This window comes from Grampus griseus, assembly GCF_964374135.1.
Source record: "Grampus griseus genome assembly, chromosome: 9".
Classification (NCBI taxonomy): Eukaryota; Metazoa; Chordata; class Mammalia; order Artiodactyla; family Delphinidae; genus Grampus; species Grampus griseus.
Genome location: NC_139003.1, coordinates 47412374 through 47426039, shown reverse-complemented (window position 1 = coordinate 47426039; position 13666 = coordinate 47412374). Strand labels below are relative to the sequence as shown.

Below are 13666 nucleotides of genomic sequence, written 5' to 3'. Positions count from 1 at the left end.
GGACATGTCAGCTTCTCATTCATGTTTTTAGTTGGTCAAGCAAAATAGAATTTTGAAAATCCACCTGAATACGTCATTGATCTACAGTCTTCCTTTATATATGAAAAACTGGCTTCCAGTTTGTTTAATCTGGAAACCAATCCCTTTTGACAAAGAGTATAGTAGAACTCAGGCAATGAGTGACTAAGTGGAAACATTAAGCTTTAGCTTCCACTATTCAGGGCAAATTTTGATCCCTTTGTTCATGTGGCCAGCAGAGACATGGTTTCACAGTGTTAATAACCCTTTTTACCAGCTCGGCTCCTCTAAAATGAAATAAAATTGTGGCTTAATTGCTGTTGGAACACCTAGGGGTAAGCCATGGCTAATAGTGAGTATGTAGGTGTGGAAAGTATACTTGAATTATTTAAGTCTATATCTATGTCTTCTGGAACCATGTGTTGTAAGAGATGCCTTTATCAGAGCATTTTCTAGTTGACTCACAGCCTCTCTAGTCTACCAGCTCTCTAGCTTGAAATAAATGGATTCCAGCATGTGATTCAAGAGTGTGAGAGCGTGTCTCACTGACCTGGATCACCCCAGTCCGGGTCAATTTTAAGCATCCCACAGCTATTGTTTAAAAACCAGAGTTACCTTTGTTTGTCCCGTGGTAGCACTGCCTCTTGGGACAGATGTAGGGAAATAGTTATGTCAGTGTTACTGAAAGGATCCTAGTGCTCCTATTGTATATTCACACTCAATAAAAGGCACATTTATCGCAAAGAAGCCTGTCTAGAATTCCTCGGAATTCTGTCAGTTGTTACTGATTATAACTCTTATAAAGGATTATGCATTTTAAAATTCATTTAATGTAAACTCAATTAGGACTTTATTAAAATTCAGATAAGGTATAAGAATATTTTAAAGAAAGCATTTGCTGAAAAATTCATGGGGTAAATATGACTATAAAAAGAATATTAAAAGTCTCGAAGAGAAATGCCTTTTTTGAGAACCCCAACTCTTACTAAAATAGATAGGCTAATTCCAATACTTTTCTCTACTGATTTGAACAGCATTCTTGAGGAATTCCATTAAGCTACATTTTGTTGGCTGAAATTGAGTCATGTAAATAATAAAAATGCATTGCCTTTTAAAAAATACCCTATAGTTAGAATGGTCACTAATTCAAACTGATCTTTCTTAAAACTGGTCTGAATTAGTGAGGCTTTTATAGTATCAATTTAATACAAAATGATGTAGAATTACTTTATAGAGTCCTTTAGTGATACCGTAGCTGAGACTGTCAGACCAATAGGAAAAAAAATTTGCTTAGGGGACTCATATTTTTCTCCTCTGGTATATGATGGGAAGTCTGCTTTTCCTTTTTTTTTTTTAATTGATGGCTTGTCACCTTGCCTTTATTTTTTTCCCATTGAGGAAAATGAAATATAGACAAACATATAACTCAAACACAGCTCTGAAACCGAATAAGGTAGCAACCTATTATTAAATGTAGAACAGACTAAACACTTTTTAAAAGAAGAATCGGGTTTCTGCTTTAGCTGTGTGCTTGTCATTTAGGCTTTGGAATAATCATACTTGCTGGGACTGAAGCACTTGATGGTAGACAGACTATGGACTGATTGGAAAACTTAGTGAGATGCTTTTTTTCCTAGTAGTCCTGACCATATACTTGTGGTCCTTCCCAGATGTAATGTGATACAGGATTTCCTATCATAGAAGTGATGGGTGAATTCCTAACTCATAATGCCAAGTTTGTGGCACTCTTCCGGGCAGATATGCAAGTAGAGCCTCTGCATGGCAAATGTCCTCTACCTAGCTATTTACAGAGGCAGTGATTTTATGAAAAGATGCTCCTGTTTTCAAGAAACAGACTCATCATTCCAGGAAGGGAACCAGATGTTGAAATATGACCAACTTTTCAATCTTTCATGTCCGATTGGTAAAGAAATCCCCACGACGCTTAAGAGGAGTACAGGAGGGTAAGATTTCTCACTTGCACTGGCCCTGGGTGTCCAGGTCTCCTGAGAACCTGGTGTGCTCTTTGTAGACTGTGAGAAGGCAGCATGCAGGCATTTCTGCAGCACCAGTGCAGATTTACAAAGGTAACAGCAAAATACTTTCAACTCGGATAAAGTTCAAACTCAAAAGCTATTAACTTCTTGTTTAGTTTGAGATTTGGGGCTATCTTCTCTCATTCAGATGGACCTCACTGGAGTGGAAGCACTAAAAGAAAGGGGAGCATAAGTCCTTAAACAGTCATCTCAGCTCTGAGTTCCCACTGGAACCAGTTCCTGTAAGACCTTGGAGTGTGGCCTGTCACTGCGGAACACACCTTAGATATTATCCCCTAGTGGAGCATCGGTCACTGTTATTCAGGACATAGAAATTGCTGCTGCTGTAGCTAACTGGTGCACGCTCTTGGTTCTAAATAAGGTGTAGATTACAAGAATTTTAACTTATGACCATGGATATTACCCACTTACTTCTGGTCTAATTTCAGCTGGAGTAGTTATTTGACAAGGCATTCATGTGGCTGAGAAACTCTGCCTCTTTTATTTAAGCAACTGATAGATTTAGCTGTCCCCCTTTTGAAGATTTGCACATTGCCTGGCTTACTTGGAACTGGTACCATGTGGGATCAAAGATGACTAGAGACCCTGTATTAATTCTAATAAATGTTAAAACAAAAGTTAAGCTCCATTTTCTGGTTCCTGTTGTAACTGGAAAGAATAGCTCATTCACAAGAAGAAAATGAATTAAATATTAGGAACAGTGTGCCTTATCTATTCCAAATGTGGATACAGATTACAGTTTTGCTTTTCCCTCACTCTTATCATACAGCAAAGAAAGTCACGTTTGGTAACAACTCTGGGGCCTTCCTCTGAGTCCTTGTCTCTGGGGATAGGAGGGAACCAGCTGTCTTTACTGCCCATAGCTCCCCTTGTTCCATAGCTTTGTTTCCCTATTGCTGCAGAGAGGCTCAGCATGATGGACGGTGCCATTACTGTCCTGTGCCATGCTCCTTCGGCCTCCCTTTGCTGATGTATGTAGGTGCATGCCGGTATCTGGGAATAATTTTGTGTTAGAGGAGACAGAAAACATCTCTCAACTTTGCTTGGGGCTTGGGCCCCCAAATGCCAACCTGAATTCAATTTCATGGAGCATCTCATGAACATGTCTCAGAGTTCAGGAGTCTCATGGAGCCTCTAGGATTGCTATTCTCTCTACCTGGAATCATGGTCCTCAACCTGTAAATCTCCAACAAAGGAGCATAGAGGAATAAAAGGAAAATTAAAACCTGGCAAACTAAATTCCCATTGATGACAAGTGGTCTACTATTTCAGTTCTGTCATGTGATACTTTCTCAGGTTTTTTAGTCACAAAAATGTTCCTCTCAGATAGTGAAGAGTCTGTAGGCTTGTAATGCAGTTCTATTGTGTGAGGGATATAAATGATTCCAAGATATTTCAGAAGAACCAAGGATTGTTAGGAATGTCAATTACTTATACAATTAAGCAACTCCATTACTAAATGGGGCCAAAGGCGACTTTCAGTTTCCTCATAAGTAAAATGGAGGAAATAATTTTTACCTAATGTGGTTGATGTGAAAATTAATGAGATGATGCATACAAAGCACTTAGCACTATGCCTGGCATGGACTAAGCATCCAGTAAACGTATACACACGCACACACACACACGCACATACACCCTTAACACACACACACACATACCACCCTTAACACACACATATACACCACACCACCCTTAACACACACACACACACGCACACACCCCTTAACACACACACACACATACACCCTTAACACACACCCACACCCACACACACCACCCTTAACACACACACACACCCTTACACACACACACACCACCCTTAACACACACACACACACACGCACATACACCCTTAACACACACACACACCACCCTTAACACACACACACACACCACCCTTAACACACACACACACGCCACCCTTAACACACACACACCCTTAACACACACACACACACACACACATACACACCACACCCTTAACACACACACATACACACACACACCACACCACACCCTTATATTTCCACTCTCACGTTTCGTCTATTTACACCTTCTGTTCATAAATCTCCTTTATCTATATATCTAGCCCTTGCCTCTGGCCTAATTTCCAGTGTCTGACCAGTTGTTACTGATGTTCCTGTTCAACTGTCCTTTATGTGGTCATCTTTTCTTTGATCTACTAACAGTGACTTTTGCGGTATGCGGGCCTCTCACTGTTGTGGCCTCTCCCGTTGCGGAGCACAGGCTCCGGACGCACAGGCCCAGTGGCCATGGCTCACGGGCCCAGCCGCTCTGCAGCATGTGGGATCTTCCCGGACCAGGGCATGAACCCGTGTCCCCTGCATCGGCAGGCGGACTCTCAACCACTGCGCCACCAGTGAAGCCCCCTAAAAGTGACTTCTGAAGCGAACCTAGTTGTGGTGGTGATTTTAGGATTCACAGAATCATGTAACTTTAGAACTTTATTTGAAAGATGATGAACTTGAAGTCCAGAGAATGTAAGTAATTTCCCCAAAACCACATGATTTTCTAATCTGGATTTCTGGGTTGTCAGTGTTGTCTTTTACACATGCACCAAAGACCTTTGGACCTGGCAGGAGAGTCTAGGCAAAGCATGGGATTTAGATTGAGAAGGGATTATGTCCGAAAGTAAGAGAGGACTTAATAGTGATAAGATGGTTACAAATTGTGTGACCCTGTGCAAGGTACTTAACTTATTTCTCCTGTCCTAAAATAATATGCACCCTGCTTACCACATAGGCTCTTGTGAGATCTATTAATAGATTCTAGACGATGTGGGTAAAAATGTAAACTGCAAAATGCTACATAAATACTAATTTTATATTTTATAAGCCACAACACATAACTGCTATAGGTATATATTGGATACTTAGGCATATATGTGTATCTTAATAAATTAATTAATTTTCTAATAAAACTATTTTCAGTGAAACCCAATCCTTTGCATGTCTTTTATCTATAATGTCCAATTTATGATCGTCTGTTGTAGGCTCTCTGTGTACTGCAAAGAGAGCTCAGAAGCTTGGAGATTGGGCTAAGAATGGGAAAGAATGCAGATGGGTATTTTGTTGATTGGAATCCAGATCAGCCATTCGGTTACTTCTCAGGCAGTAAAGCTCTGTGCCCATAGGGTATCGGGAGACATTGCCTTGGAAGGGCTGATTAAGTGGAGATATCAAGCCATTTCAGCTTCATGGGTGTTAAGATATTCTTTGAATCTCAGTAGATAATTTACTGGGATTAATTACTCTAATAAATAAATAGGATTCTAATTTCTTGCCATATAGGAATTTCTAAAGAGAGTGCAGAAATTGCAAATTCGTATCAACTTGAGGGCATTCTTCATTTGACTGGCGGTGATGGCTTAGAGGACTGTGCAGGAAGAGATTTGAGACTGAGTGTAGGTCAAGCTGGACAAGGGCCATAATCGATCTAGCAGTGTCTGCCACAGGCTCAGGTGGGAATAATGCATGTATATATGTAATGGAAATAGCACCAAGCCCTTGGTTATAATCCTAGTGTTGCCACATCTACCTGGGAGACCTTGGACAAGACCCTTAATCACTCAGGCCTTCCATTTTCTTCGCTTGTAAAATAATTGGTGTGGCTAGACTTCCCCACTGGGAAGTGGTCCTCTCTGGTTCTTTTATCTTCTGTTTCTGTGAAAAAGGCAGTTTACACAGTTTTATTCATGTCCACTCGAGTGCACCTTTACAAGGAAGATGACTGTCCTTAATAATTACAAAGGTGAGATTCTACTCTGCTTACCTTATAGGATCTTGTGAGATCTAGATTCTAGAGAATGTGTGCGAAAATATTTTATAAACTGCAAATGCTGCATAAATATTAAGCCACAAATAGTGGTTTCAGATCCTCCAGTTTTTAAGTAGTACGCTCTCCAGACCATCAAGAATATGAAAGAAATTCTATTCCTTTTAGAGAGTCTTCTCAAAACATTCTTTTGGCTACAGCAAAAGGAAAATAAAATTAATAATTATATTTTTAAGGGATGGAAGCTGAATGTGTTTGACTTGGAACCTTTCATCATCCTTCTGTGACTCCGAAAATGAGAGAAAGAATTGCTAAATTTTTATTCTCCATTAAGAAAAAGGAATTGAATGCTTGTTTCTCTCTTTTTGTTTGATATAAACATTTATAATTTTTTTTGTCCTCCCAGCCCCCTAAAATCAGGCTTAACATGGACTCTGTAGATATTTTTGGCCTTATTTTAGCTAAATCATGTTTTCCAGTTAAAAGAGAGTTATTCCACACCTTGCAATGTGTATTCAAACGATATGAGCTCCAGAAAGTCAACTGTGGGATCTTCTTGCCTGAAGTTGTCCAGAGGGAGGCTTGGGAAGCCCTCCCATGTCACAGCCTTCTACACATCATATTGCTCCTCTGGGCTTTATGGTTTTATTTTCTTCCATATTCTCATTTTATTTAAAGGGCTGGAAGATTATGGGTGGCCACTCGGCATCGTCATTAAGGCGAGGGGAGGGGATTAGTGAATTTATTAGCTCATACTTGCCACTGACTTTTGAGGAAAAGGTCCCGTTTATGATCCCTCGGTCTCTGTTTTCAGATCAGACTCCAACCCCAACGAGATTCCTGAAGAACTGCGAGGAGGTGGGGCTCTTCAATGAGCTGGACTGCTCCCTCGAGCATGAGTTCAGGAAGGCTCAAGAGGAAGAGAGCAGCAAGCGGGTAGGTTTGCTTGGACGGACACCTGGACAGGTGTCTCCTCTAGCACTTGCTAGAAACATCTGCATGGGAACTAGGTGGCACCGCAGACTGTGCTGATAATGCTCTAAAACAGCATTTATCCTTTTGCAAGTGTTTGATGGTTTTTTCTTTTGAAAATGGATGAATCCCTGGTTGTAGAATCCAAGGCTAGAAAAATCATGGGAAAAGCAGATTATCTGAAATACGAAATTGAAGCCAAAATAAAGTTACCTGATTCTTGACCTGAGTCAGAAAAACTCACAGAATTGTTCTATTCAAAAGTTGTTGTTTTACTGTGCTAAATAAGAGCAAGCTTTACCTGCGTGGTGAGTGCAAAAGACAAGGGTCAAGGGGTAAGATGACAAGCGAAGGATTGTAGCAGTAGAAGAGAGGATTTCACCTGATTTTGGCCCAGGTTGTAACTGTCTGATTTGCATAATCTTCCCGGTATCTCTCCACCACGTTCGTAATTCCTTCCTGGTCACATTATTGAACATCTGTTGTTGTGGGAACAAATAGGTTCACTATAAGTGTGGATTATTTGTCCTTACAAATGTAGAAAAGTCACTTTACGAATCCCTCCAGAATATAGTCAGTTTTTATTGTAATGTCATGTAAAGTGATTTAAAAATCACTTTACCAGATTAAGGAAAAGAAATAGAGTCACAACTAAATATGATAATGAAGCTTTTTGGTGTTTTTAAACTTTTTTGATAGACCATTATTGAATGCCCACAATGTACTAAACAACAAATTAGATACATCCCATGAACAGAGACTTAGACTGTGAAAGCTGGTTGAAAGGAAGCGCCGGCTACATCGTAATGGATTCTGAACTTCCAGCTGTTCCATCTGGAGAAGAAATTTTAAAAGGTTCTGATATTTCTCTAAGTGTTTCAAAACCTTTGAATCCTCCTCTATGTGAAATTATAATAATCCCTCTCCACCAGATTTTTCATGTCACATTCTCACATCAAAATAGCCATTCAGTCTGTACTGCTTTAGGAAAAATCCTGAAAATAGGTTACAAGAGGGGTTTAAAATCTCAGTCAACTCATTTGATTTATAATTAGTCATTCATACTTGACACGCCCCTACACCCGCCCAGTGAAGCGCCTTTTTTCTTTTTCAAAGCAAACACTTATTTAGCACTTATTTGCCAGACACTGTTCTGAGCACTTGATATTTTTAACTAAATAAAAAAGAAGGCATGCATTCTATATTTCATTGCAATAGAAATAGATTTTTAAAAAAACATAAAAATAGCAAGGGACCGAGGAACCAAAAAGTCTAGTAAATTTCCTCTGGTTGAGTAATAAATTTAGCTTTGCTGATGGACATGGCATATGTAGATGACTGAGGGATTAAGTTCATTCATTCCTTGAGATAGTCAAGGTTGGCTTCTTCCAAACTGTAAGAAAGGTGTGTACTTGGTCTGTATCGTCTTCATTTCTGATAGAAGGGTTTTAATCGAAGTGTATACCCTTAATTTTCCCAAAGACATTTTCCAAGATTTAACAGCTTTAGGAAGCCCATGGTCGGGGGGCGGATTTAGATCTTCTCCTTTGCATAGTACTCATGATCTCCTATATGAAGCCCCATGGGAGGAAATTCTTGCAGATCTGAATTCCAGGAAATAGTTTGCTTCCCCTGAGGAACTGAAATATTTTCTCCTCGTGGACATGAGAATCCTGTAACCAGTTCTGTTTCTCTTTTTGCTTTGACTACTTGTTAACGTGAAGCCGAGTTGACTGCTTAACTTTGAGAACTTTTTAGGACACTGTAATGAGCATTTTACTCCCCCCACGGACTAGATTTTCAGTTCCAGTTTATATTTCCTCTGGTCCCGATTTTTAATTTAAGAAAACATTTTCATGCTATACATTTTTTTTGTGTGTGAGTTGCTTTTGATCCTTTGTGGGTTGAGTACAAATAATTAAATGCTAAAAATTAAAATAATTAGGCAAGCAAAGTTGAGGAGGACTATTGTCACTGTAGAAATAGTCTTTTTCTCTTTCACATGTTGCTCTTAGCAACACTAGTCATGTGATGACTTTGAGATGGGTATGTGGGTGGGGGACCCTGCAGCGAGCTTCCCCCCATGGTTTTGGGGTGGGCCCCTCAGGAGACCAGTGTCCCACACCCCAACTTCACTTTCACACACTAGAAGTTGGACAGCGTTCAGACTGTTGAGGTATCCTCTTCCATTGCCTCGTTCAAACGAGAGGGCCATATCCAGCCTCGGTGACCATGACTACACATTCTGGAGGCCTAATTCAGGATGACTCATCCAGTGGCCAGATGGGCTGTGTTGGTGGCTTCTGCCCTAGCATTTCCTTGGAAGCCACAGGATGGGGAAATGAGGAGTAGGAGATGCTCTCCAATCTGCCAACATACTTTTTTTTTTTGCGGTACACGGGCCTCTCACTGTTGTGGCCTCTCCCATTGCGGAGCACAGGCTCCGGATACGCAGGCTCAGCGGCCATGGCTCACGGGCCCAGCCGCTCCGCGGCATGTGGGATCTTCCCGGATCGGGGCGCGAACCCGTGTCCCCTGCATCGGCAGGTGGACTCTCAACCACTGCACCACCAGGGAAGCCCCCGCCAACATACTTTTACACATCCCTTTGACCACATTACTCCAGCTCCGAACATCCCTGGCACACTGCTACCCCCAGCTCCTACTTCATTTGTTTGTTCCCTGCTTGAAATGTAGGAATACAAGTTCTTTTTTCAATGCATACCTTGTCATCATTAAGTTTTGTCTTCTTCCTCCCTTTCACTCCACATTCAGATAACTATTCCTTTTTAATTTGAAGCTCCAACTCTCTTCTAATTTATTTTTCTCTGAGACTTTTAACAGAAGACTTGCATTAGTTCCCTCAGCAAGTTTTAGTAAAGTGGGAGATGGATTCATTTATCGGGAGAATTTGGTTAAAAAAGGTTTTTGCTTGAACTTTCTAAGTACTTTATACAGAAATGTTAGAAAGACTGGACTGGTCCTTCCCTCCACCTTTAAAATTCTAGCTGAAGTTTGGTCTAGAAAATTCTCTCAAAGAGCAAATAGAGAATTGATCCTTGTTTAGCCCGTGTGGCTGTCTGTTGGGGAAAATTCTGTTCTACAGACTATATTTAATCCTGACACCCTTTTTCCAAAGCATCCCAATGTGTGTATAGAATGAGGACGGGCAAGAGGCAGGTAATGACCAATAGAAAAAGCCCCAGTGTCTGTATCCATAGCATATATTATATAACAGATGACACATTCCATAATTGCCTCAGTCTTCCACCGTAGTATAAACCCATAGCTTCAAAACTCTCTAATGAGAGAGATTTTTTTTCCCTTGGAAAAGCATCCTTCACTAGCAGTATCACAAATCTCAACTTGCCTACGGCTTAGAAGTCAGGCTGGTCCTGAAACAGATGAGAAACTTTTGTTCATCATTTATTCACGCAATAAATATTTTTGAGGGCCCACATTGTGCCAGGCACTGTCCAAGGCATTGGTGAATAGACCATGGACTAAAGCTGATTCTGAAACAAAAAAACAAACAAAAAAATCCCACCCTTCAGGTAGCTTACTTCTCATGGGCAAGACAAACAGTAAGCAAGTAAAAACAATAAAATGTATAATATGTCCATAGGTGATAAGTACTGTAGAGAAAAATATGTAGCAGGGAAGAGGCACAGGGAGTGCTGGGGGTGGTCTGGGTGGGCATCACTGGTAAGCGGACATGCAGCCAAGACCTGAAGGAGGAGAAGGCTGAACCAGGTGCGTACTGGGGAGGAGAGTGGGGAGAGCAGCGGGTGCAAAGCCCTGAGGCTGGAGGGCGCTCTGTGGGCTGGAGGAACTGCAAAGAGCAAGGTACGTAGTGATGCAAAGAGTGGGCTGAGGGGGCCCGTCCAGGAAGGCTGTGTAGGCTTCAGCTTTTATTCTGAGTGAGATGGAGAACTGTAGGACAGTTGTAAGCAGAGGTGTGATAGGATCTGACTTATATAGTAGAAAGTTTACTTGGCTGCCTAGTTGGAAGTAAACTGTTGGAGGGGAGTGGCAAAGTGAGACCAGGTAGGATGGTATTCAAAGAATCTAGATTAAAAATGATGGCAGATTACTCCAAGGTACAGATGGAGGGGGTGGTTAGACTCTGGATCTAATTTGAAGATAGAGCCAACAGGAATTGCTGATGGATTACATCTGGGGAGTAAGAGGTGAACTTCAGGATGAACCCAGGTTTTTGACCTCAGCAACTGAAAGGATGGAGCTGTCTGTGGGAGGAACAGGTTTGAGGGGAAAATTGAGGAGATTTTTGCAGACTTGTTAAGTGGAAACATCTAATGGGCAAATGAATGTATAGGTATGTAATACAGGACCTGTCTGAAGATGTAAACTGGGGGGTCATCGGCATGTAGGTGGTTTTTAAATACATGAGACTCAATGAAATGACCTGGGCCAGGAGTGAATGGAAATGAGGTAGAGAAGAGGTCTGAGCAGGGAACGTGACAGAGTCCTCCATCCTCCAAGACAGAGCCTTCAAGTCTCCTCGGTGGGCAGAGATGACACAGAAGACCATGAGGCATGAAAAGTCAAGTCAAGTATGGGAACCCTAGCAGTAATACTGAATGGACTCCAGTAACTGGCAATCGACATGCCGATTTTGTGTTCCACGTTAGAGGAAGAAACAAAAACAAAAGATATTTTTTAAAAAGGGTGAATTGACCTTTCACATTTGATTTCTTTTTTAAAAAAGAGATCCAACAGTACATATCTAGGAGGTGGCAGATAGCTTCATCATATGATAGCAGTTGTGTGGGAGTGTGTGTGTCTGTATGTATAAGAAAGGAAGGGGAGTTGAAAGGACTAGAAATGAACTCCTTTGTCTTGCTGAGAGAAATATAACATTACAGCCTAACGTGGTGAAGGACCCTGAAGATGAAAAGCGCGGTGTATAAGTGTTAAGTGTTGTTATTCTCCCCTAGGACCTAAATCTGACTCATTATGCTGACGCAGCAATAGCAAATTAGGGCATTTCCATGCTCTAGAATTCCTACCCAAATGATGAAAAGTGCAGTCTATTCCCAGAGGGTGTTGACTGTTTAACACATGGGAACAGGGGACAAGCTACAATCTTAAGATCTTGGATCCCAGCTCAACAGGAGTCATGGAACAGGGCATGGCCAGGTCAGCCTCAGCTCAGAAAAATCGGCTGCTCAATCTGATTAAATTCTGTACCTGGAAATCATGTCACCGGACACTACCAGTTACTTGAGGAGAGAGGGCGCAGAAAGGGAGGCGCTTTGCCTTCGTTACAGTCTTGCTCTATCAGCTACTATCAGGCATGGCTGCTCTCTGGGGAAGATGTGAGTGGCATTGTGTGAGTGGCTGCTGGGTGGAAAATAAGAGATACCAAGTTGAGCGAACTTGCAACAGCTGATGTTTCCGGTTATGTTAACATGTTGCTTCTATGATATTTGTGTAATACGATCCCCCGCCCCAGAAGTCTGGAGAAAAAGAAACATTCTGAAACCTAAACTTGGTTTTATTGAGGTTTTGCAAATGTCACCATGTTTGCTAAATCCTAGTAGATGAGATTGTTTTTTATCTTTTTGGCTTTTTTTTTTTTTTCCAATCAGCATGACTGAAAGGAAACACCCATTGGCAACGTCATTGAGAGATGACAACCTATTTCTTCCCCTACCCCAATAACTGGAAAATCTAACCCTTATATCATAAGAATTCTCTTGTCCTCCCCCTCCATTTCAGCACACTACAAATGTAAAGGACTTTCAGCTCTCTCCTTATAGGTTTAAATCTCGGCCTAGATGGAATTTGATGCTGGAAGAGAAGCTGGCTTGGTCTTTGCATCCCACTCAGTGGAATGACTAAACCAGTGGATAAACTGGAAGCTATTTCTTGAGTTTTAGTTCCCTGGGATTTAGGATTAATGAGTACAGTCTTAACAGAGATTATTAAGAGTTGGTATCCACTTCCACATATGTCAGTGAATCATGATGTGATCTCAGGCTCAATTTTAAAATGGAATGGGAGAGAAAAAACAACTCATAGAGTTGGTTTCTTTTATTTGTTTTTTGGTGGAAAGTCAGGGTATCCTCAAAGTTGCAAAATGCATCGTCTGTTGCCCTGCAAAGAGTGAGCACATAAAATCAAGTATCTTTGACGTGGATGATGAGGGAGGGAAGGCCCACGGCTCTGAGGCAAACTGACCCAGATGGGTACTGGGTGTTTGCTCATATCCTCCCTTGGACAGTTTGTATATTTGGCTAATTTGGACCTTAATGGATGAGTCTTCACAATCTAACTTTCACATTAAAGAGAAAATCTCTCTTGAGGCTGAGGGTTTACTTTCTAATGCTAAATCATCTGGCAGTTCATGACCCTGCCCTCAGCCAGTGTTAGGAGCCAAATTAAAAGGGGGTGGTCACTGGTAATGGCAGATGAATGGCAGATGAATGGCCTGTGAGTGGCAGGTTTTATTGTTGTTCAGTGTATTTTTTGGTGTAGGTTTTATTTATATTTGCTGTCACATGACATTTGTTCTGACAAGACTGAGGTCTCTGCCTGAGGTCTTTTTGAGAACCGATTATAAGGTTTTCAGAGGCTGAAGTTTGAATGAGAAAGTTTTGCATTCATCCCATGCAGTGATGGGTGTTCTCCTGTGAGATACTGATGTTTCCATTTGAAGCTGTGGAGTAGAAGAGATTTGGAGGACCGGATCCTAAGATACAACATGAAGATTGCTAGAGGAAGCTTGGCATTGATTTTGGGAACGTCTGTTTGTGTTGGAAATACTGCAGAATAAAATAGTATTTTCTTGCACCAGT

General features: G+C 41.2%; 1 protein-coding gene across 4 annotated transcripts in view; it reads left to right on the top strand.

Moving 5' to 3' along the window:
* The window catches only part of CREB5 (cAMP responsive element binding protein 5), a 410470-nt gene that overhangs the window by 86391 nt on the left and 310413 nt on the right, over positions 1 to 13666 (top strand). For all 4 annotated transcript variants that reach the window (XM_082661374.1, XM_082661372.1, XM_082661373.1 and 1 more), the window contains exon 4: positions 6688 to 6809. In XM_082661374.1, coding sequence (XP_082517500.1) covers positions 6688 to 6809 — 122 coding nt within the window. The remainder of the gene's footprint in view (positions 1 to 6687; positions 6810 to 13666) is intronic.